Source organism: Pezoporus occidentalis, unplaced genomic scaffold (genome assembly GCF_034315485.1).
Source record: "Pezoporus occidentalis ecotype Australia unplaced genomic scaffold, CSIRO_AGI_Poc_V1 ctg180, whole genome shotgun sequence".
Lineage (NCBI taxonomy): Eukaryota > Metazoa > Chordata > Aves > Psittaciformes > Psittacidae > Pezoporus > Pezoporus occidentalis.
The window spans coordinates 758590-781418 of NW_026913641.1; the positions used below are offsets into that span (position 1 = coordinate 758590).

General features: G+C 47.4%; 1 protein-coding gene across 1 annotated transcript in view; it reads right to left on the reverse strand.

The window, feature by feature from the left end:
* The window catches only part of DCC (DCC netrin 1 receptor), a 602068-nt gene extending 582319 nt beyond the window's left edge, over window positions 1-19749 (reverse strand). Inside the window, exon 1 of the mRNA XM_062615397.1 lies at window positions 19267-19749. Coding sequence (XP_062471381.1) covers window positions 19267-19357 — 91 coding nt within the window. The 5' untranslated portion in view covers window positions 19358-19749. The remainder of the gene's footprint in view (window positions 1-19266) is intronic.
* Window positions 19750-22829: the final 3080 nt, after the last annotated feature.

Below are 22829 nucleotides of genomic sequence, written 5' to 3' on the forward strand. Positions count from 1 at the left end.
TTGCAGCTCAACAGTTAAGATGAAACCAAACTGGGCAATGTGGTCTCCACTTACATGAGACCTTTCATGGAAGTTTACCAAAGAACTTTTCACCATCTTGGAAAGACTCCAGGACATTGAGGGAGCTTCATGCCAAGACAGGGTATTTTCTAGAGGTTTTGTCACAGGAGACAGCTGACTGTAGTTTTCCCTCTGTCCTTTGACTTCACAAAATGACAAAACAAAAGAAGAGGAATCTGCGGTGACAGAAGGTGATGTCATGTACCTTTACTCTGATATTGATTGCCCATTTACAGTGCTTCACTTTAACATAATGAACAACACAGAAATAGTACCATAACCATCAATTATTCTGTCCCTCTACCTAGTCAAAGCCAAATCTGGTGGAAACACAGACATAGACATGAGCTTCTACAGCATAAGAAAGCCCCTTTAGATCCTTGTGAAGGAGTGGGAAGACACAATATTACAAACTTTCATACCAGCACAGGATTTGGGTTGTGAAAACAGAGACTGAAACAAATGCTTAATTTGCTCACGAACAAGAGATATTTTATGTCTTTGTTTCACCTTGTAAATGCCAGAACTTCAGATTGTTGAACTCTGTAAGAAATTTTAAGTGCACTTAGATATGTACTTAACCAGATGTCAAGTGCTTGAAAACCCAGCACTGCCATTGTGCAAACCAAAGGCAACACGAGTGCTGCTTGGCTGCAGCCATGTTGTCCCCCTCACAGTTACAGGACAGTAAAATGGGAAAAAGAGTTTCATTTTACAGAGATTCCACTGTCTGGATGGATACTCAGCAGTGTGTTCATATAATGCACCAAACCCACCCATCACTGGTTTCAATCTGGAAAATACTGAAAGCTCACAACCATTCTTGCAATTTCCATCACAAAATAAAGGAGCCACATTACGTATGTAAAGCTCAGGCTCAACGCATTATAAATCAATGTTTCTCCTTCCCCTCTCACATTTACTTTCTCTGCTCTTATAAAGCCAATCATCTCATGAAACACAGGTGTGAGAAAATTATTCTGATTTCTACAGAAATGTCAGAATTAAATTCTGTCAAACACAATAAATCCATGTTAGACAACAGCTGAAATCTCTGCAAGTGACTATCCCCTGATCCTAATCCCAGATGTGACCCAGGCTGAGATCACAGAAACACCTGAGATTTACCATGGTGCAGAAATTAAGCCTCATGAATTCTGTGCCAGCATTTCTACATGGGTGCAACCACTTTGATTAATGTGACTACTGATCTGCAGGAACAGGAGGGAACTCAGACCTACAGACCCTGCTTTTCCAAGATATTATTTCCAGTCATTGCCCAAAATCTGTCCCAACATGGGGAAACCTCAAAACATCAACAGCTTTTTTCATATTGCATAAGAAGCAGCTTTTACAGAGGTCCAGGCTCAGTTAAAAACCTAAAAGGGATTGCAAAGGCAATAAAACTTGTATGGAAAAAAGTCTGGCACATGCATAGATACAGAGGGCAGTTTTTCCTTTGAAAGTCAAAGTTTAAATCACAGTAATTTCATCCCACAGCAATTTTCTAATTGTTCATTAAAAACACATTAATTGTATGCAAAACACATAATTTGTCGCTATTTGGAAGTGAAAATAGAAAACCCCAGGGGGCCAAAACTTGGCATGAAGTCATACTTCTGATTTATACTTATAAAATCTGTCCCTGGGTACTGTTCACTATTATAATTTACAGGAAAAGTCATTAAATACCTACTTAAACAAATATTTTTAAGGAATCCATGCACTGATAAGCAATATAAAATATTTCAATAAAGCACCACATCTTTTCATGAAAATGTGTGCATGTTTCTGTTGATCACAGGTTGCTCTCAAAGTCATATGGTTGCATGAGTGCAGAACCAATATTCAGTAGTCATAATCCAAAAAAACCCTCACCCAGCAACAAAAGACCAACTGAAAGCGCTGCGCCATCAGGCTGCATGGTCTCATGATTACTGTCTCCTCTTTTAATGAAGATGTAGCACTCCACTTTATAGCCCTAATTTACACTATAGATCAAAATGGGGGAAATTTTCTAATTCTCTATGGGGGGAGGGAGATTGCCACCTCACTGGCTTTCAACACACATTATAGAATCATAGAATCATAGAATAGTTAGGGTTGGAAAGGACTTTAAGATCAGCTAGTTCCACCCCCCGTGCCGTGGGCAGGGACACCTTACGCTAAATCATATCACCGAAGGCCTTGTCCAACCTGGTCTTGAGCACCACCAGGGATGGAGCATTCACAACCTCCCTGGGCAACCCATTCCAGTGCCTCACCACCCTAACAGGAAAGAATTTCCTTCTTATATCCAGCCTAAACATCCCCTGTTTAAGTTTGAACCTGTTACCCCTTGTCCTGTCACTACAGTTCCTAACGAAGAGTCCATCCCCAGCATCTTTATAGCCCCCCTTCAAATACTGGAAGGCTGCTATGAGGTCTCCACGCAGCCTTCTCTTCTCCAGGATGAACAGCCCCAGCTTCCTCAGCCTGTCTTCATACGGGAGGTGCTCCCATCCCCTGATCATCCTCGTGGCCTCCTCTGCACTTGTTCCAACAGTTCCATGTCCTTTTCATGTTGAGGACACCAGAACTGCACACAATGCTCCAGGTGAGGTCTCACCAGAGCAGAGTAGAGGGGCAGGATCACCTCCTCCGACCTGCTGGTCACGCTCCTTTTGATGCAGCCCAGGATAGGGTTGGTTTCTGGGCTGCAAGCACACACTGCTGGCTCATGTTCATTTTCGCATCGACCAGCACCCCCAAGTCCTTCTCCTTGGGCTGCTCTGAATCTCTTCTCTGCCCAGCCTGTAGCTGTGCCTGGGATTGCTCCGACCCAGGTGTAGGACCTTGCACTTGACGTGGTTAAACTTCATGAGGTCGGCATCAACCCCCCTCACAAGCGTGTCAAGGTCCCTCTGGATGGCATTCCTTCACTCCAGGGTATCAACCGAACCACACAGCTTGGTGTCATCGGCAAACTTGCTGAGGGCGCACTCAATCCCACTGTCCATGTCAGCAACAAAGATGTTGAACAAGACCGGTCCCAACCCCGATCCCTGAGGGACACCACTCGTTACTGGTCTCCAGCTGGACATGGAGCCATAGACTACAACTCTTTGCGTGCAGCCATCCAGCCAGTTCTTTAACCACCGAGTGGTCCATCCATCAAATGGATGTCTCTCCAATTTAGAGACAAGGATGTTGTGTCAAAAGCTTTGCACAAGTCCAGGTAGATGACATCAACTGCTCTACCCCTGTCCATCAGTTCCGTAGCCCCATCATAGAAGGCCGCCACATTGGTCAGGCAGGATTTCCCCTTAGTGAAGCCATGCTGGCTGTCACCAAGCACCTTGTTGATTTTCATGTGCCTTAGCATGCCTTCCAGGAGAATCTGCTCCAAGATTTTGCCAGGCACAGGGGTGAGACTGACTGCTCTGTAATTCCCTGGGTCATCCATTTTCCCCTTCTTGAAAATGGGGGTTATATTTCCCTTTTTCCAGTCATCAGGAACTTTACGTGACTGCCATGATTTCTCAAATATGATGTCCAGCAGCTCCATAAATTCATTTGACAGCTTTTTCAGGACTCGCGGATGGATCTCATCAGCTTACAAAATTAGCATCAGTGTGCAGTGGCAAAAGATTACTAGGATGTGTCTAATCTGTCATTGAACCCCTGATTCCTGAAGTGCAAATAATGCAATGACTATTTTCCCCCTACAAATTCGAACTGGAAGCTTCAGTACAAGTCACATCTTTCTAGCTTATTGGGAGCAGCCCCGAGAAGAAGGACTTGGGGTGTTGGGTGAGGAGAAGCTCCCCATGACCCAGCTTCAGTGAGTGCTTGAGCCCAGAACCCCCCCATGTGCTGGGCTGCACCCCCAGAGCGTGAGCAGCAGCTCAGGGAGGGGATCCTGCCCCTCTGCTGCGCTCTGGGGAGACCCCCCCTGCAGTCCTGATCCAGCTCTGGGGCAGCAGCACAAGAGGGACATGGAGCTGTTGGAGCGAGGCCAGAGGAAGCCATGGAGATGCTGCGAGGGCTGGAGCAGCTCTGCTCTGGAGCCAGGCTGAGAGAGCTGGGCTGGGTCAGCCTGGAGAAGAGAAGGCTCCTGAAGGGGAGACCTTAGAGCAGCTCCAGTGCCTGAAGGGGCTGCAGGAAAGCTGGAGAGGGGCTTGGGACAAGGGATGTAGGGACAGGCCAAGGGGAATGGCTTTAACCTGCCCGAGGGGAGACTGAGATGAGCTCTTAGGCAGAAGCTCTTTGCTGTGAGGGTGCTGAGGCGCTGGCACAGGGTGCCCAGAGGAGCTGTGGCTGCCCCATCCCTGGCAGTGTTCAAGGGCAGGTTGGACACAGGGGCTTGGAGCAAGCTGCTCTAGTGGAAGGGGTCCCTGCCTGTGGCAGGGCTTGGAACTGGGTGAGCTTTAAGGTCCCTTCCAACACAAACCAGTCTGGGATTCTGTGATTCTATTACTCAAACAATCTAATGGGGAAAAATAATTATCACAGTTCTGTGCACTTGTAATTTTAATTTCAGTTTTTCCAGCATGCTTGTTAGCTTTTCTAACTCTAGTTTTCCAAGAACCTACATTTTCTCTCTCGCTATAGATACGTACATAATGCACATATATTATATACATAAAAGCATACATATGTGCCCACCCGGCTATATCTGAGATACAAAACAACATGCAAATACATGGACTTCATCCCTTGTCAGCGTGTTCACAGCACCCACAGAAGCCATTAGACTGCAAAAAAGGATAGGTCCCTGTCCGTTTAGGCAGAAAGTATATTTCTGTTTATTTTACACTCAATTTGTTATAAAAATAATAAAATATATGTATAGTCTACTAGTATGCGACATTTAAAAAATCTCTACTTAAAAAAAAAAAAAGAAAAAAAAAAGAAGACAATTCCCTTACTGAGTCACTGCCTAAAACATGGAGGGTGTCAAACAGGTCAATCTCAGCAGTGCTGCAGGAAGATCTGGGAAACGGCATCACAGAGGAAAATGCCTTTTGCACTTCTCTAATGCACGGGAGAGTTTGTTGACTTCCAGCTCCTTTTCTTTTACCATAATCTAGTATACAGCAATGTTTCAAGAGGATCTGCCCTAACCCTCTGATAACAAGCATTTCCTTGCCTCTGCCTCTACTTAGAGATTCTTGCTTGAGGCATCCATTGCTCCGAGGCAAGCTTTGATAGGAGAGCCTCCCGGTCTGCAGTGCCCCTAATTATAGCGACTCTGCACTCTCTGCCCATGCCCTGTGCTTCAGGTACATGCCACAAAGGTCACTTCTTTAATTCAATACCAAACTGGCATTAGAGATCATTTGCACAAGGCTGAAAAAAAGAGTGTCATTCGTAATGCTGAGGTTCAGGTTTCCTTAATATTATACAGTCATACAAATAAAGTAAAGAATAGAATAAAGTAGGTACCTTGTGAAGGCTGGCATTATCTCAAGATAGAAATCAAGGCAGGTCAGACAATACACCACCTGGAGGTGACTATTTTTCTCCACAGATTAATATGTGTTACCATGCCTTAAATGACAAGCTTTCAGAAACGTGAAGTTATTTCTATATAGTTATTTCTATATATATTTCTAGTATACTAGAGCAGGTATTTTCCCACCGGGTCTCACTCACAGCAGCGAGGTCCCAACAAGGAGGGCTCCAATTTGACCGGATGTGTAGAAAGAGTTATGCCACACAGGGCTTTGGATGGGACAAGACAACCAGGGTCATCAAGCCCAATCCACAGAACCACTACACAATGGAAACCTGATGCAGGAAGGTCCACAGAGCTTCACTGCACGCAATGAACCCTCAAAATACATGCAGGCACCCTTCTAAAGAGTTTATAGAGACCAGAGTCTGTAACTCCTAGATGTGACGTGGTGATACTCATGTCCCTGAGTGTGACAGGAGATACTAGAAGCCCAGCAGAACTCACTCCACAAAAAAGCAGAAAAACAGCCCCTGGCAATCTAATTAGGGAAAATTCGCTTTGTATCATGCATCTATACGCTGTTTTAGCTGGGGGTGTGCAGGCAGAAGCAGAGGACGGGAGGTGTTTGCTAGCTGTAGCCCTTCTGGTCCTGACAGTTGACAATTAAGTCCTGGGCTGCAAACATTACAGTTATTGCTTAAGTACAAACTAAGAAGCAATACTCAACTCCAGTTCTGTCATTTGCCTGTTGACTTAACATTTTGATTTTCTGCAAGGTTACAATTCATCTGCCCAGGAAAGCCATTAATGAGCAGAAAAATTACTATGAACAATTCTGAGAATTCACCTGATGTAGCTCAAAGGAATGCAGAGGGGTATTTTTCATCTCCTGTGCAGCCTCTTAAGGCTGTGAATACCAGGAATCCCAGACTGGTTTGTGTTGGGAGCTTAAAACTCATCCAGTTCCAACCCCCTGCCACGGGCAGGGACACCTTCCACTAGAGCAGCTTGCTCCAAGCCCCTGTGTCCAGCCTGCCCTTGAACAATGCCAGGGATGGGGCAGCCACAGCTTCTCTGGGCACCCTGTGCCAGTGCCTCAGCACCCTCACAGCAAAGAGCTTCTGCCTAAGAGCTCATCTCAGTCTCCCCTCGGGCAGGTTAAAGCCATTCCCCTTGGCCTGTCCCTAGAGTCCCTTGTCCAAAGTTCCTCTCTAGGTTTCCTGTAGCTCCTTTAAGCACTGGGAGCTGCTCTAAATGTCTCCCCAGAGTCTTTTTTTCTCCAGGCTGAGCAATCCAATTACATGAATGTCTTTTACAGTAACAGAGGGCTAAGGGAAGGCCTTCAGCAATTAACAACACTTCACATTTTCAGACTAAGGACCACAAAGAAGGAATGTGTTTGGGTTTTTTTTCAGTCAGAGTTTCAGGAGGCAACTGCAAAAGATTTTGGGGAATATGTTTACAGATTATAATTTTAAAAGACCATCTTCCTCCCAGGAGCCAAACTAAGATGAATTTTGGAAATCATTAGCTGTTTTCTTCTTTATATTAAAGAATAATGTATATGCCATCAAGAAATGCCCTACAAAAAATGAAAAACAAATTCAGATAAGTTGCTGACAGATCACATACTAAGAGGACAAATTTTCATCATACATTCACTGAATTACCTTTTAAAATGTAATTTATTGTCAGTCTAACTCTAGCCTCATTTGGAGCTTACTAGAGCTAAGAAGATCAGCGTTTTATGACAGTCATACTTTACAATTGTGTCGTACCCTTTTACTACAGGAATCTCAAAGCATTTTACCATCCTTCGTAGGCATTTGCAGTTGTTTAGCCTTAACTGTGATTAGCACCTCCCCACCCTCATTTAATTTCATGGACAAGCAGCAACAGGACACTTATAAGGCTGTGGCAGCATCACAGAGTAATTTGGTAAAATGAGATTTTAGAACAGGGATGATTGAAAACCTAGTAGAAAATTACAGAAAGAATTATACCTGAGTGGACTGGCCTCATCATCAGGTTTCCTCATGGGAAGGACCCTGGGACCTTTAGCTCTACAGCTCTGTCAAGGAGAAGCTCTTGGGATGGAAACCTCTGCATCAGCATCCATTTATCAGACTGAGAAAACTAGGAAAGTTAACCCCAGCTCCAGAAGTGTCTGGCTGCATTTTTTGTTGTTTTTTAGTCATGCAATGACCCAAACTGACCTTGTATAAAGGTTTACTTATTTCTGACACAACCCATTTACCTACCAGATGGGAACAGGGCGTTTAGTGGCAAAGCATGGAGCCGAGCAAAGGGTGATTCAGGGAAACTCCTGGCAATGTAGATGTCAAGTACAATCAGAACTAATGAAATAGTTATTGCTATCAGGTATTTGGAATATTAATGCACAGAGACAGATCTCATTTACCAAGACAGAGTCTGGCAATATAAATTATTGGACACTCAAATACTATCACACTCCACATTTAAGGGCCATTTGAATTGTACTCAGGTAGTTTCACTCATCTGCAATCTGAGGAATGTGTTAATAAATACAGGACTGAATCACACCATTGATTTGTAAGTGGACTTTCCCATTAAAACCTGTCAAGAATATTGCTTTTAAAAAAATTAATGGTATAATATAGCCCAGGGATCTGCTATAACATACTCCTGACACTATAGCTCTCAGAGTCTTGTGTGTGATGAATAATCTTGTTTGTCCTGTATTGTCACTGTAATATCTTTCTTCTGCACTTCAGCTGCAGCCAGAGGTCTCATTGCCACCAGTAGTAGTTGGTGGCCATCACTGGTGGGCAGCAAATTAAACAACCAACCAGGGGTCTATGCCTTTCTTTCCGCTTCCCCAAGGAGCAATGTTTCACTTCTATGGCCAGTATCTCCAACTTAGAAAAAAAACTGATACACCCACTTTGGGCTCTGCTCTGGTTTCTCTCTGGATTTGAGCTTGTTCTCCCACATCTCATGCATTAGGGTGTCTTCTGGAAAGCTAGCTAAGTTTTGTAGTTATTGACAGATGCAATTGTCATTGCTGGGAGGTGTTCCTATGAAAAACTATGACAAGCAGGAGCAATGTGAGCCTGGGCATGACACACACAGGGATGTCCCCTGTGATTAATCATAGAACCACAGAACGGTTTGGATTGGAAAGAACCTTAAGATCTTACAGGGGCAGGGACAGCTCACACTACATCATGTCACTCAAGGCCCTGTCCAACCTGGCCTTGAACACTGCCAGGGATGGAGTATTCATCATCATTGTTTCTTCATCAATGGCTTCACTCCACCAAGAATTTGCAGTAAAGGCAGATTAATCTTATGTAAGGAGAATCAGGGGAAGGAGAAAATAAAAAGCCAGAGTATTATTTATTTGCGTGTTTGAGATCAAAGTTATTTCATGGTTTAGTGTGAGGTGTCTCTTTCCATGGCAGGGGTGTTGGAACTAGATGATCTTAAGGTCCTTTCCAGCCCTAACTATTCTATAATTCTATGATTCATATTTGATTCCCAAAAAACTATCCACAATGAAGCGACAGTGCTGAGGGATTTGGGTGGCTCCAAGCCAGAGCACCCATTTAAGTACCAAACCTCCCCTCCATTAGGATGGGAAAATTTGCTTATTAAGAGAGTCATGACACTGTCCCAGTTGTACCTGGATGGTTGAGCCTAGAGCATTACCCCCAACCTCAAGAGGTTGCTGTCCTTGTGGTGATATCATTTTTCATTTATTGTAATGGAGTTATAGTAATGATGCAATTCAATTAGACATTAAAAAAAGAGATAACTAATACTTTTAATAACGTAACACCAGCTTCTGACAAATTCCCTACACAGATGGAAGAGCTTAATAGAGTTACTGGTAATGGAATATCCCCCTCTGGAGAGGTGTTAGCAACCCTTTTAATACCAATACACCTGCTAGAGCAAAGCTATTTGGTTGCAAAGAACCAGCACCTACGCAAGCTCACAAGGAATGCAAATGATCAACCAGAAATTGTGTTAAGAGGACTTTGTTGATGTGAAGATGTCTCCATGGAAGTCAGTGAGGATTTATTCAGGTTGAAAACCTGGCCTTATGTACCAAAACAACCTTTCTCTCTCTTTCTTTAATTGTTTAAATCATTGACATTTGATGGACTAAAAAAAAAATAAAAATAATCTGATTTATGCCCATTACTGTGGGTTCAGAGAATTCTGTGGGCAGTATGGAAATAGAGCTGTTTATCCAGTTTTCTCCTGAATCTTTCACCCAGAAGACCTTTATTTCACCTTAATAAAAACAAAACAAAAAAAAAAAGAATAATGCTTATGTGAGAGGGAGATCAGAGCAAACTGCCCTGTGTAACAGCCTCTGCCAGACCTGAATGTATTTCTTACAACACACACCTGCTATTTCAAAGCACGTAGTTGTTTTAATTTCCACAGAGTACCCCCTTACTTTTAATGTCAAAACCAATTAACATCATACATGTAAAAACACAAAACCATATGCTTTTTTGCAAATGCACTAAACGTACAACACCCTCAGTCCTACAGCACTTTCAAATCTTGAGCACTGATGCCTTTTTCTGAGCATCCTTGCACTGCTTGTTGACTGAATGCCCTACTGACGCTTTGACCATGGGACCTACCAGCGCCTATTGGTATCTCTGTCACAGACACACAAAATTTCTGACACCATTCAGCAGTATAAAAACATCTCATTTTGCATCCTCCTAATCATGAACAGTAAAACAAGAGCAGTCAGATTCAGTTAATTTTTTAACTTGCTTCACACTGTTTCTCACGCAAGAGGAAACAGTATTCATCCTGTACAGGGAAAATAAGCAGGTCTGGAGACCCCATAAATAAATACCTAAAAATCCCAATATCCTTTCTAATGGCAAAGTCTAAATCTAAGACTGTTAACTACTTTCATATGTATGGCAGACTCCTCTTCAATTATTCATCTAAACATCTTCAACCTTCTAAGTAAAAAAAAATCTAGGAAGCTTCCTTCCAAAGCAGAATGGGGGATCATGGGCCTTTTTGCCATATTTATATGTAACGTATAAGACATTAGGATTACCAGTCACTCCAACAGCATGTTCAGCAGCATCTACAATACAATAAATGAAGAACAAACCAGGAAAAAAGGATTTTCACATCGGATAGGAGAAGTGCAATCACTATGACATTTGGAAAATGAGAATGAATGTTGACTAATTTGATGAATTTGGGGAAAACTCCACATAACTGCAACCATATGAAGCTGGAGAGGGCTTTGGACCTGTAGGGACAGGACAAAGGGGAATAGCTTTAACTTGCCAGAGAAGAGATTGAGATGAGACCAGTGGCAGTGGGTTAGAACTGGATGAGCTTTAAGGTCCCTTCCAACCCAAACCAGTCTGGGATTCTGTGATTCTGGAGGTAGGTGAGCACAAACTGTGACTGAAGCAAAACTGCGATTACTAATTACAGTCCTACAGAGAACTTGCAGAGGTCCTTCCCTGGCATTGGACATGAGTGCCTGTCACCACAACAATGTCAATCAAAGCCTCAATCCCAGGGAGAAAACACACTGCTGCTTCAGCAGAAAAGAGGCTGGTGCTTTCAGGTCCCACCACAACCACAGTTCATTGTGTGTCTTCAGCACCATGGAAGAGCAGAGGAAAAGTTTTAAGGTCTTTTTTGCTCTCCCTCCTCTGTGCTTCAGAAGGCAGGGAAGAAAAAAAAAAGGGAATATGGACGAAGGCCCATCAGAGCCTTTTAAAATGTCTTTCTTCTTCCCATTATACTTCCAAGAGGAATAAAAAATAACAGAGAAAGACTCAAAAGAGTGCTTTTAAAATGCTTTTTAGTCTTTGGCTAGAGAGGGAAAAAGTGGCAGAGAGAGAAGGGGAAGGATGATTTAGCTGTGGGCTAAAGATGAAACCAGGTACCTGATGCCAGCCCCAAGATAGACCACTCCTTGTCCTACATCAACTGCGTTCCTAGGGAAGCAACCTTCAGCTTTTAATTGTAATGCTTTGGGAAGTCCTGCCTATAGAAAGAAACACTTCAAACAATTATATCGATTGATCTTGCCCAGAGCTGTCTAATGTTTTGTCTAATTACCACTCTCAGAGTTCAACAGCCAGACAGAAGTGCCCACCAGTTTAGCTGCAGATCACACCATAGGCAGGAGCATATGTCAAGCATCACTTTAGAATCATAGCACTGCACGAGAAATGACTGAAGTTATATGGATTGTCCATACACAGAATACACTAAATGAACAAATGATTCCTCTTTTAGTGAAAATATTATCTGTTCCCATCCTGGTCACAAGATCTCAAGCACATGCACAAGTGTATCTCATACAGGGCTCAAGAGAGGACTTGTCCTTAATTGCTTTGCCTTGAGACTCAAATCTGTGACCAGCCTGGCAGACGATACAAACTTCATTCCACTATTTTTTATTAAAATCTTTGTTTACCCAGCGTACTCAAAAGCAAGCAGGGAACTAATTTGTAATGCTATAATAACAGAACCACAGAATCATAGACTGGTTTGCATTGGAAGGGATGCTAAACCTCACCCTGTTCCAAACTACTGCCACGGGCAGGACACCTTCCACTAGAGCAGCTTGCTCCAAGCCCCTGTGTCCAACCTGGCCTTGAACACTGCCAGGGATGGGGCAGCCACAGCTTCTCTGGGCACCCTGTGCCAGCACCTCAGCACCCTCACAGGGAAGAGCTTCTGCCTAAGAGCTCATCTCAGTCTCCCCTCTGGCAGGTTAAAGCCATTCCCCTTGGCCTGTCCCTACAGGCCCTTGTTCAAAGCCCCTCTCCGGGTTTCTTGTCAGCCCCCTTTAGTTTTGGAAGGCTGCTCTAAGGTCTCCCTGAAGACCTTGATAATCTCTCTACTGTCTTTCACTGTAGAAACTACCCACACCCAAGAGTAACCTTGCTGCTGTTTCCACTACAACAGTCTGTACTTCCAGTTGTTGCACAGATGTGACACTGGGCAGCTGGGGAGATGGCAGAAGATATGCAGTGTGAGTAAATAGAAACTTGAGAAACAGGAGACAAGAACAGAGCCATGATGCTGAGTTAAAAAAAGGACAGCACAAAGCAATGACAAATCGGAAATACAGAAATGTAGCTCCTCACCTGTGCAGGACAAATACAACATAGTATCTGTCAGCATAATACCTGAAGACCCCATTGACTGACAGGGTATACAGCACACGAACGCCAGGTTGGGAAACTATTATTATTATATAAATGATAAAAATATGAACTAAGAGACTGTCGTTCATTGCAGAGCTCTTCTGGTGATTGAAGAGCTGACCTTAGTTCAGCTAATCTACAGAGCCTCTCAAAAGAGCTATAACCCTGCAATTTATCAAGCTCTCCATCCACTCCCCAACGAGCAGCCTCACCTCCCATGGTCCATCCTTCATTCCATGGCACATCCACATCAAGCAAGCACCAGCTCCGTGATTTGGATGATTCTGTGACTCCTAATGCAGTGTCACAGTAAGCATCCAACACACCCACCTTCTCCAACTAAAGTAAATGTTTCCATAAACACCTGCACTGGTGGTTGCGTTGGGGTTGTTGCACTGTCCAGGAAGCTCTGGGCACAGAACAGGAGCCTTTCTGTGTGATTTCCAGCATCTTTATTTTACACTTTATCTATTTTTGTTGCTTCTTGTTCTTGCTGTAAGACCCCAGAAGGGAACAATGGTGAATATTGTTTCAATGAGTCAAACTCTTCCACTGGTAAGGATGTTGTTTCCCAAAATGGGTGGAAATTGGTATCAAAGCTTTGGAAATGATGAAGCTGAGGGTTGTTTACCTGCTGCTTCCAAGCTGGGAGAGGAGGCACCTTGTGAGCCCTCCATTCAAGGAAAGTGTGACCATGGACTGAGTGCACATGACCAATACAGTAAATCTGCTCATAAAGCAGCATTAAAGGAAAACAAAACCATCAAAACTTCAGTAGTCTCACAATTTTAAACTCTGATTTGCAGGGTGAGAAGATACCTCATGTTCAGGCAGTAGTGCGATTTCCAAGTAGATACTATTCTTTCAACTTCTCTGTTTGACAACCAATAGTGTGCTGAAACTTTGGGCAGCAATTTAGAGTAGTTTTGAATGTATTTTGAATACTTCAGAGCACTTATAAAATTATAGCAGATATTGGCATTACGATCGACAAATGACTGCCATCAACTGAGACAGAAATTGAGACATTTAACTGTGCATTTATCATGCCTCTCTGAGAATTCAGTTTCCTTTATAGTGCAGACATCTCCAGACACTTAAGCGAGATGTTCTTGTTTGTCATTAGCCCAATTTAGCTGTAGCCCTTCACATCAAACCTGAAATTGAGAAATGTTGTTAGAAAGAAACAATTTTGCTAGGTTTACAATTATCTGATGTGTTATCTTTCAGGAATAATATACTCCATTTTACCAGTGAATTTACTGTCAGAAATCAAGAGATGCACTTCACTTTCAGTCATCATTTTCCATAGTTGGATAGCTTTCTGTATAGGCAGATGTGCAGAACCACAGAATCATGGAATGGTTTGTGTTGGAAGGGACCTGAAAGCTCATCCATTTCCAGCCCCTTGCCACAGGCACGGACACCTTCCACTAGACCAGGTTGCTCAAAATCTCATCCAACCTGGTCAGAAGACCCAACGGAGCAAATATCAACTTCCCAAGGCTCTATACCCATATTAAATAAAGACTCCAAAGCATCAAACATCCTTTATCTTGCTGAGGAGAGCATGGGTACTTTTCAACAGCAGAAGTGGTCAAACAGGTTGGAAGTTTATAGAAGGAAATGGGGAAGAGAAAGGCAATGGGCATATGAAGTATATTTAATTTCCCAAGGACCTGAACCAGTAACAATTTTTAAGCCATCCCCACAGCAAACATGAGAAGGAATTCTGTAAAACGAGCACCAGGAACATGCACCAGGGAGCTGGGCAAACAATGTCATTAACGCTGGTAGTGAAGCCAGTTCCTGCAAACCACCTGAGCTCAGCCCTGCCTGCTGCACAATCACACAGTTCAGATGAAGAACACTGCGGTACCTAGTTTTTTGGCAGATGAATGCTCAGGATAGCATGGAGGAAGGAATTCACTTCAGCAAATTCAAAGTAAGGGTGGTGACAGACTTGGGAAAGAGCCAAGAGCAGCTGGTAAATGGTGGATGGCTTCCAGAGGACTTGGGTGCTGCTGATACTTTCACTTCAGGGCAGGAGCATCTCCATCCAGCCGAGGGCATGGTGAGAGGGGTGCAAAGGAAATGAAGACAGGGCTGTGTTTACTTTGGATTCCAATGGAAAGAAAAATTTAGGTCAATTTCTTAGAGAAAGGATAATTTTAACACAGCGAGTGATTCTTTTTTTTTTTGCCTTTAGTTAATTAGTCATGAAAGCCTCAGTGGAATTTGTCAGTATACTTTTTATTCAGGCAAGGCCAACATTTTAAGAAATTTCCATCTATTTGTATTACAACAAAGAGACTGGTTCCATTGACTCACACTGTTACGGAGCTGCGTTTCAGCAGCAGGGAAAATTAGGCATGTGGAAACGTGTTCCCTCTTTGAGTGTTAGCTTCATTCGCAACCACCTCATTCAATACACGAAGCAACTAATTCATGTAGCTCACATCCATCGAGGGATTAGCAACAGTAAACATGAGGCAAGAACATACCTGTTGGCTCCTGCTGTATTCTTTGGATCCATGTCCCTACACCTGCAGAGTGGCACAGCCAAGCCTTGTCTTAGGCTGGCATGGAGGAGAACCAGTGAGCTTTAGTGTGATAGGATGTTTAAATACCAGAAAAGGGCAAATTTATTTCACAGCTTACTCACATTAGCACATTTGCTAAAGTCTCTGCAATAACCCTTCCCATCAAGAATGGAGGTGGAAGCCCATTGCAGTTTCAGTCCTTGCAGCTGGGTATGCCAGGCAAGCAGGCTCATAGGAAACAGATGATTTTGTGGCATTATTTCATCCCATTAAAAAACATTTGATAAATCAGTATGAGCCCTCTAAAGGACATTTGGTGGAAAATCCATGTGCTGGTCATCTGGTGAATGACTTTGACTGAAACTGGCAGAGTTATTCTAGCTATCATCTCACTGGATTGACAGCTGTCTCCTGTTAGAAGAGGCCAACCTAGCCATCATATGCAATACATGCTTCAGGAAGTGAGCTGAGGCAGAGCATAGGTTATTGCAGGATGGTGTTAAACCACAGGCTACTGGGAAATAGCAGCCAACACCCAGCACCAGTCCTTCACCAGTCTAAATGTGAGACAGGATGGGGATGCAAAGCGAGGTTCTCTGCTTCCTTGGCAGTGCAGGGAAAGCTTGGGTGGGTTGAGAGAGGACAGGGCTTGTTCCTCCATTACTCAACCCAGGCTGCTCCAGGGAAGTGCAAAGAGCAAGGTCAGTGCACTAGTTCTGAACTTAAGCTCAGCCAGATGATGTGAAGAACTCACCTGGACTGCAAGCTGCACCCTGAAGGAGAAGACTCACAGGCTTTCTTCTACTTATTAATCATTTTGATCCTGGAAGCCCTCGCTGTGTATCATGATCCTGCTGTGAATCTGCACAGCAAAGCCCTCACAGTCCTGCCCCAAAGACCTTGCTGTCCCAGAGTAAAACAGGCAATCAAACAAGGGTTCAGACACAGAAATGCAGGGAGAATATCTTGATGGTGCTGCCACGCCTTGTGCTCTGGAACAGATCTTTCACGCTAAGTTTTGTACTAGGAAGGACAAGGGAGTAGCAGTGAAGGATAAAGGAACCAAGTGTGAAATCTGGAGATGATTGCACTTGGCATAATCTCATTGTAAACAAACATTCCTGACTGCGTATTTAAAGGCAGCACTGGTCCTGTATCCATATGGATATGGAGAAGGGGGGGAGTGAGGACAAAAAGGCATAAAACAACAGCAGCTGAATATAAAAACATTCATCAAACTATACAAAGACGACGACTACTTAAATGTAAATGGCTCACCCTCAACTGAGCTCATTTCCATTTTTAAAAATACTCATGAACACACGGCGGTTCTCCCACTCCTGTTAACACGTGTGGTGGCTCATGGGCCTCACAACACAGAGGGCAACTGCAGCGCATGGGAAATGGATGCTGTGACAGGTCACTGGTGATTTATACTGCACCACTCAGAGAAGTGATTGCCATCGTACCCAGCCATCACCGGGCTCTGACGTGCTGCACCAACACTGAATTTCTCACTGGGAGCTAGTGGGAGTCAAAGACACCAAACACAGAAACCATTCAGGAAAAAAAAAACAAAACCAACAAAACTTTGAAGATTGAGTTAAATCACCACCTACAGGTTAAAATTTAAAAAAAAAAAAAAAAGATATTTTGTGGTTACTTTAAGACATACACAGAACAAACCATACAACACTATAATAATCAAACACAACATCATTTACATCTGCCTTGATCAGAAACATGTTTTCCATGGTCTCTTTCCAAAATGGCAAATGCTGCTGTTCTTCGTCCACATATACATGTTTTTAACAAGGACAAGTCCAACAGTGTGCTCTACTTTTTGTCTCATCCCTCTCAAAACACTTTGCCCCTCACACACAATGGCAAACAACAGAAACAGGACTCGTACCCAGCCAGAAGCAGCGTGCCCCTGCCTGCACACGGATGCACCACTACCCTTTGGTACCAAAGTTTTGAGCACACCCCAGCGTGCCTACAGTGACTCCGGGATTTGGACAGGGAGCAGGAGAGGCACTGGCCCCATTGTGCAGCATCTCCAGGAGCCCTTTGTTAGAAAGGCTTGCTGCCTGCCCATGCCCTGCTGCGACGGGACCGTGCCAGCACAGTACTGCCCGAATCTCCTGCCCACACCTCCTGCATGGCACTGGAAACACCACAATGAGCAAGCAGAGGGCACAGCCTTGCCCCAAAAGTCTGCTTTACTCAATTCCGTTGGCTGAGTTAGGACAGTGACAGGGATGCTTGGGAAAGCACAAACTCGTGACAGCCCCTGGGGCTGCGGTGCTGAGAAAACTTTGCCCACCTGCAGCCTGCGAAGCACAGCACAAGAGATGCCACCTTCAAAACCAGTGCGATGAACACCTGTGTATCATAGGTGGCGTGTGAAACACACAACCAATATGTGTAGCTGGAAAATATGTGGCTGTTTCACCCATGGACCACAAAACAACATCCACACCATGCTGTGGGCGCAATGGTTTAGCAACGCGTCTGGCCCCTGACACAGCACACGGCCTCCTTAGCTCCCTGGGCACCTTCACACAGAGCCTCTGCCTATATCCCTCCTTTGGCAGCAAAGGAGCCTGCAAGTCAATCATCTGTCATGAAGGAGGATCACTGCCATGTCTCCCATCTCCCAGCCTTTAAGCTGCAAAGGCAAGAGAGACACCTATTCATCATGCTGCTCCCACTGCCCAGGTCCCACCTTCCACACAAGTAACTGCAGAGGACAATGCTGAGGACACACGCACTCAAAATAACCCTCATTCGAGGTTTGCTGGAGAAGCATCTTCCAGTTTACTTGCTAACTGTCCAAAACCAGGACAATCAAAAGATACCCCCTTCCCCCCCCCCAAGTTGTGTAAAGGAAGCACCACCTCCATGGGCAATTGCTATTTGCATACAGCTGATAACCTGAGCTTCACCGAGGATCTTTTAGCAAAACACTTCTCATGCAGCACTTTCCCCCTTCACAAAAAATCTGCTCTAGTGCTGGTGTGCGTGGTGTGGGGAGTTGGTTCCCATTGTTCCTCTGTCGCTGCTGCGAGAGCAGTGTGCACAGACATGTGCGTTTTCCAGTCTCCCCCCTTCCCAAGGCTTCTCCTACCAAAGTGTTCCTTGGTTTCTTTAGGAGAGGATTAAATGAGCACTGGTATTTCCTCTCACGCATCTCCCTCCACCATGCACTCACACGCCCAGAGCCTCCTGCAAATCAAAGCTGCACTTTCTTAGTTCCTAACACTTCTTGGCTCATTCTCCCATTCCCCTTTTCCTTCTTTCTCAATGAGAGATCTGTGCACCGCCGAGCCCTTCTGTATCTCCCGTACAAGTAGCCCCGGCGCATCGCTCTGTCAGTTCCTCCCCTACTCCAGTTCCACACACAACCAGCTTTGCCATTTTTAATTGGAAAATGTGCCTGCCAAGTGCGGCAAGAGAGGTGCAGCCCCAAAGAATCGCAGCCTGATAGAGTTGGAAGATGCTTTGCGGGTAACTGTGATCTCTGCCTTGCTAACTCATCCACCGCTCTTATTCCTTTCCTCAGTAAAGGCAGCCCCTTCCCTTGCTTTCAGCACACAGACCCAAAAAGCTACAGGCGAATACATCCAGTTGCGAGACGGATCAGGTGCAAAATAGAATGGGAACTAACCTTATCACCACCACGGCAAACAGACTTACACACCTATTATGCTACCTCCTGCCACATTTCTCATTTATTTTCCATGGATTTCCTTCTTTCCAGTGCTGCCTTTTCTCTCCAAGGCTGCGCAAAGCGCTTCTAACCCCGGTTCCCCTTCCCATCTGTGGGAGGTGATGCAAAAGCTCACAACAAAAACGGAGCAGCAGCAACAACAACAAAACCCTCCGAAAAAAAAACGAAATCGCACTTGCAGAGGGTGAGAAAGTGCTTTAGCACAAGAGGAACGGGCAGGTTGCGGAGAAAAAAACACCCTCGCCCTGGAAAGAGGAGGGAAACGCGGCAGAGATGACTTACCGTCGACTCGAGGATGCAGGCTCTCCAGCGAGAACACCAAGAGGATTAAAACCAGCTTTGGTACCCAAACACATCCAAGACTATGCTCCATATTTCAGCGGACACCTCCAGCGCCGGGTCCCAGTCTCCGGCAGCAGACACACATGCACACACAGCCCCTCCTGCCTCCTCCTCCTCCTCTTCTCCTCCTCCTCCTCCTCGCCGGAGCTCGCCTCCCTCGCCGGTACCCGCTGACAGCGGAGGGGGAGCGGGTGCGGAGGGAGGAGGAAAAGTTGCGTTCAGCACCAAGAGGCTCCGAGGATGCCGAGCGCGCAGGGAAGTAACTCAAGGAGAAGGGGAAGGGTCCTCCCACCGCTGGAAGGGAAAAAACGCAACCCACAACACACGCAGGAGAATCCTGACCAAAAACCCGTCACAGGAGCAGCGGCGGCTCCATGTCCAGCGCGGCGCCAAGTACAAAGAATGACAGAATAATAAAGACGAGGGGATGTGGAGGGTAAAAGCGCCGATGCTCGGGCAGGGCGCAGCGGGCGGCTCTGCTCCCGGCCCGAGGAGCGAAGGGAAGCGAAGGGAAGAGCAGGGCAGGGAGAGCTGCGGCGTCCTCCTCACGGGGTCCGGGAGCTGCCGCCCGCAGCCACAGAGCCGGGACGTTCAACCTCGGCGGCCGTGGGGCGGGGGCCAGGCGGAGCCGGGCAGTGACGGGGGAGCAGTGAGGGGGGGCCGGGCAGTGAAGCTGGAGCACTGCGGGGGGGGGAGGCACTGGGGTGCGGCAGGATACTGAGCGGGGGCAAGGCACTAAGAGGGGAACAGTGAGGGGGAGCCGGGCACCGGGTCCTGAGGGGGGAACCGGGCAGTGGGAGGGGAGCCGGGCATCGCAGGTGGGACTGGGCACCGAGGGGGGACCAGGGCAGAGAGGGGGGAGCCGGGTACTGGAGGGTACCCAGGCCGTGAGGAGGGGCCGGGCAATAAGGGGGAGCCGGGCAGTGAGGGGGGAACCTGGCAATGAGGGGGAACCGGTCACTGGGGAAAGGGAACCTGGCACTGGGGGGAACCGGGCAGTGGAGTGGGTCACTGGGGAGAACAGGGCACAGGGGGGAGCAGGGAGAGGCAGCCGGGCAGTGATGGGGGAGCGGGGCAGTGATGGGGGAGCCGGGCAGTGATGGGGGAGCGGGGCAGTGATGAGGGGGGAGCCGGGCAGTGATGGGGGAGCGGGGCAGTGATGGGGGAGCGGGGCAGTGATGGGGGAGCGGGGCAGTGATGGGGGAGCCGGGCAGTGATGGGGGAGCGGGGCAGTGAGGGGGGAGCCGGGCAGTGATGGGGGAGCGGGGCAGTGGTGGGGGAGCGGGGCAGTGATGGGGGAGAGGGACAGAGAGGGGGGAGCGGGGCAGTGATGGGGGAGCCGGGCAGTGATGGGGGAGCGGGGCAGTGCTGGGGGAGCGGGGCAGTGATGGGGGAGAGGGACAGAGAGGGGGGAGCGGGGCAGTGATGGGGGAGCCGGGCAGAGAGGGGGGAGCGGGGCAGTGATGGGGGAGCGGGGCAGTGATGGGGGAGCCGGGCAGAGAGGGGGGAGCGGGGCAGTGATGGGGGAGCGGGGCAGTGAGGGGGGAGCGGGGCAGAGGGGGGGAGCGGGGCACTGATGGGGGAGCGGGGCAGTGAGGGGGGAGCCGGGCAGTGAGGGGGGAGCCGGGCAGTGATGGGGGGAGCGGGGCAGTGATGGGGGAGCGGAGCAGTGAGGGGGGAGCCGGGCAGTGAGGGGGGAGCCGGGCAGTGGTGGGGGAGCCGGGCAGTGAGGGGGGAGCGGGGCAGTGATGGGGGAGCCGGGCAGTGATGGGGGAGCGGGGCAGTGATGGGGGAGCGGGGCAGTGATGGGGGAGCGGGGCAGTGATGGGGGAGCGGGGCAGTGATGGGGGAGCCGGGCAGTGATGGGGGAGCGGGGCAGTGATGGGGGAGCCGGGCAGTGATGGGGGAGCCGGGCAGTGATGGGGGAGCCGGGCAGTGATGGGGGAGCGGGGCAGTGATGGGGGAGCGGGGCAGTGATGGGGGAGCCGGGCAGTGATGGGGGAGCGGGGCAGTGATGGGGGAGCCGGGCCAGGTTGGGCTGCTCTCTCCGGAGCCACCGCAGAGCCACCGGGGAGCGGGGGCGCCCTCTGGGGGCCGCTGGAGGAAGTGCCGCGGGAACGGGACCCGGCTGCAGGGGCTCGGCGGCGGCGCTACCCAGCTCCGCTCTGCTCCGCGGTGAGGGCCCGGCCGTTCTGCTGCCTTCGGGGCGTCGCAGAACCTCGGAAGGGACCTTAAGGCTCCTCCAGCTCCAACCCCTGCCACGGGCAGGGACCCCTTCCACTAGAGCAGCTTGCTCCAAGCCCCTGTGTCCAACCTGGCCTTGAACACTGCCAGGGATGGGGCAGCCACAGCTTCTCTGGCCACCCTGTGCCAGCGCCTCAGCACCCTCACAGCAAAGAGCTTCTGCCTAAGAGCTCATCTCAGTCTCCCCTCTGGCAGGTTAAAGCCATTCCCCTTGGCCTGTCCCTACAGGCCCTTGTCCCAAGCCCCTCTCCAGCTTTCCTGCAGCCCCTTCAGGCACTGGAGCTGCTCTCAGGTCTCCCCTTCAGGAGCCTTCTCCAGGCTGCCCCAGCCCAGCTCTCTCAGCCTGTCTTCTCTTCTTCTCCTTTAACATCCCCACTCCGCACTGCTGCAGCGCCTCTTCTCTTCCCAGCACCCAACCCATCTCCTTCGTCTCTTCCATGCTATGTTCCCAGTTTCCTCCAAACACCTCAAGCCACCACAGCTGGGTTTTTACAGCTGTTCCACAGGGCTACGCAAATGAAAAGGGTAAAGAAACCCACCCAGACACTTCTCCTAGGACTGAGATTTGACTCGTAAGAGGAAGACGGAGTCTCCCAAACATCTAACTCTGTGTTCAAGGAAAAAAACCATTATCTAAAGGGGAGAGAATCAGAAAACCAAATCAAGAGAATGAAGGCTTGCAACAGACAAGTTATCCCTGAGATCAGCAGAGCACTGGGAAGATCCCCCAGCTGAGGATCAGCACTTCCAAAGCAAGAAACATCCAGGCTGAGGATCAGTGTCCCAAGTAGCTAAAAGGGCTGTAACAAACCTTATGGATGACTGAACCGGAACCCAAACACAGCCCAAAATACACATAATGGAAGCCATAAAAAAAAAAACAAACCATTGTTTTGGTTGAAATGTTAAGAAGAAAATTTTCAGCGTTTCCATTTGTAATCAGGCAGGGAGTGAGCTGGATCTAAGAGGGTAAATTGCAGTTAAGGAGCTCTTAGGCTGTTGCATGATAACCTGTTGCAGTGACGAGTGCTTGAAGTTGGGTACCAAGCCCCCATTGCAGCCCCCGTCACTGGCTGTAAGGAATGGGAGAGGGCTGCAGCATCGTTGAATGAGCTTGAGGATGAAAGTAGGATAGAGAGTACTCACCATGCAGGGACAAGGTTAGGGGGGCTTCTCCTGCATGGTGGTGGAGCTGGCCTTGTCTTCTTTTGAGTGTGAATTTGGGACAAGTGAGCATCAGCAGCTCCAGCGCTTACATA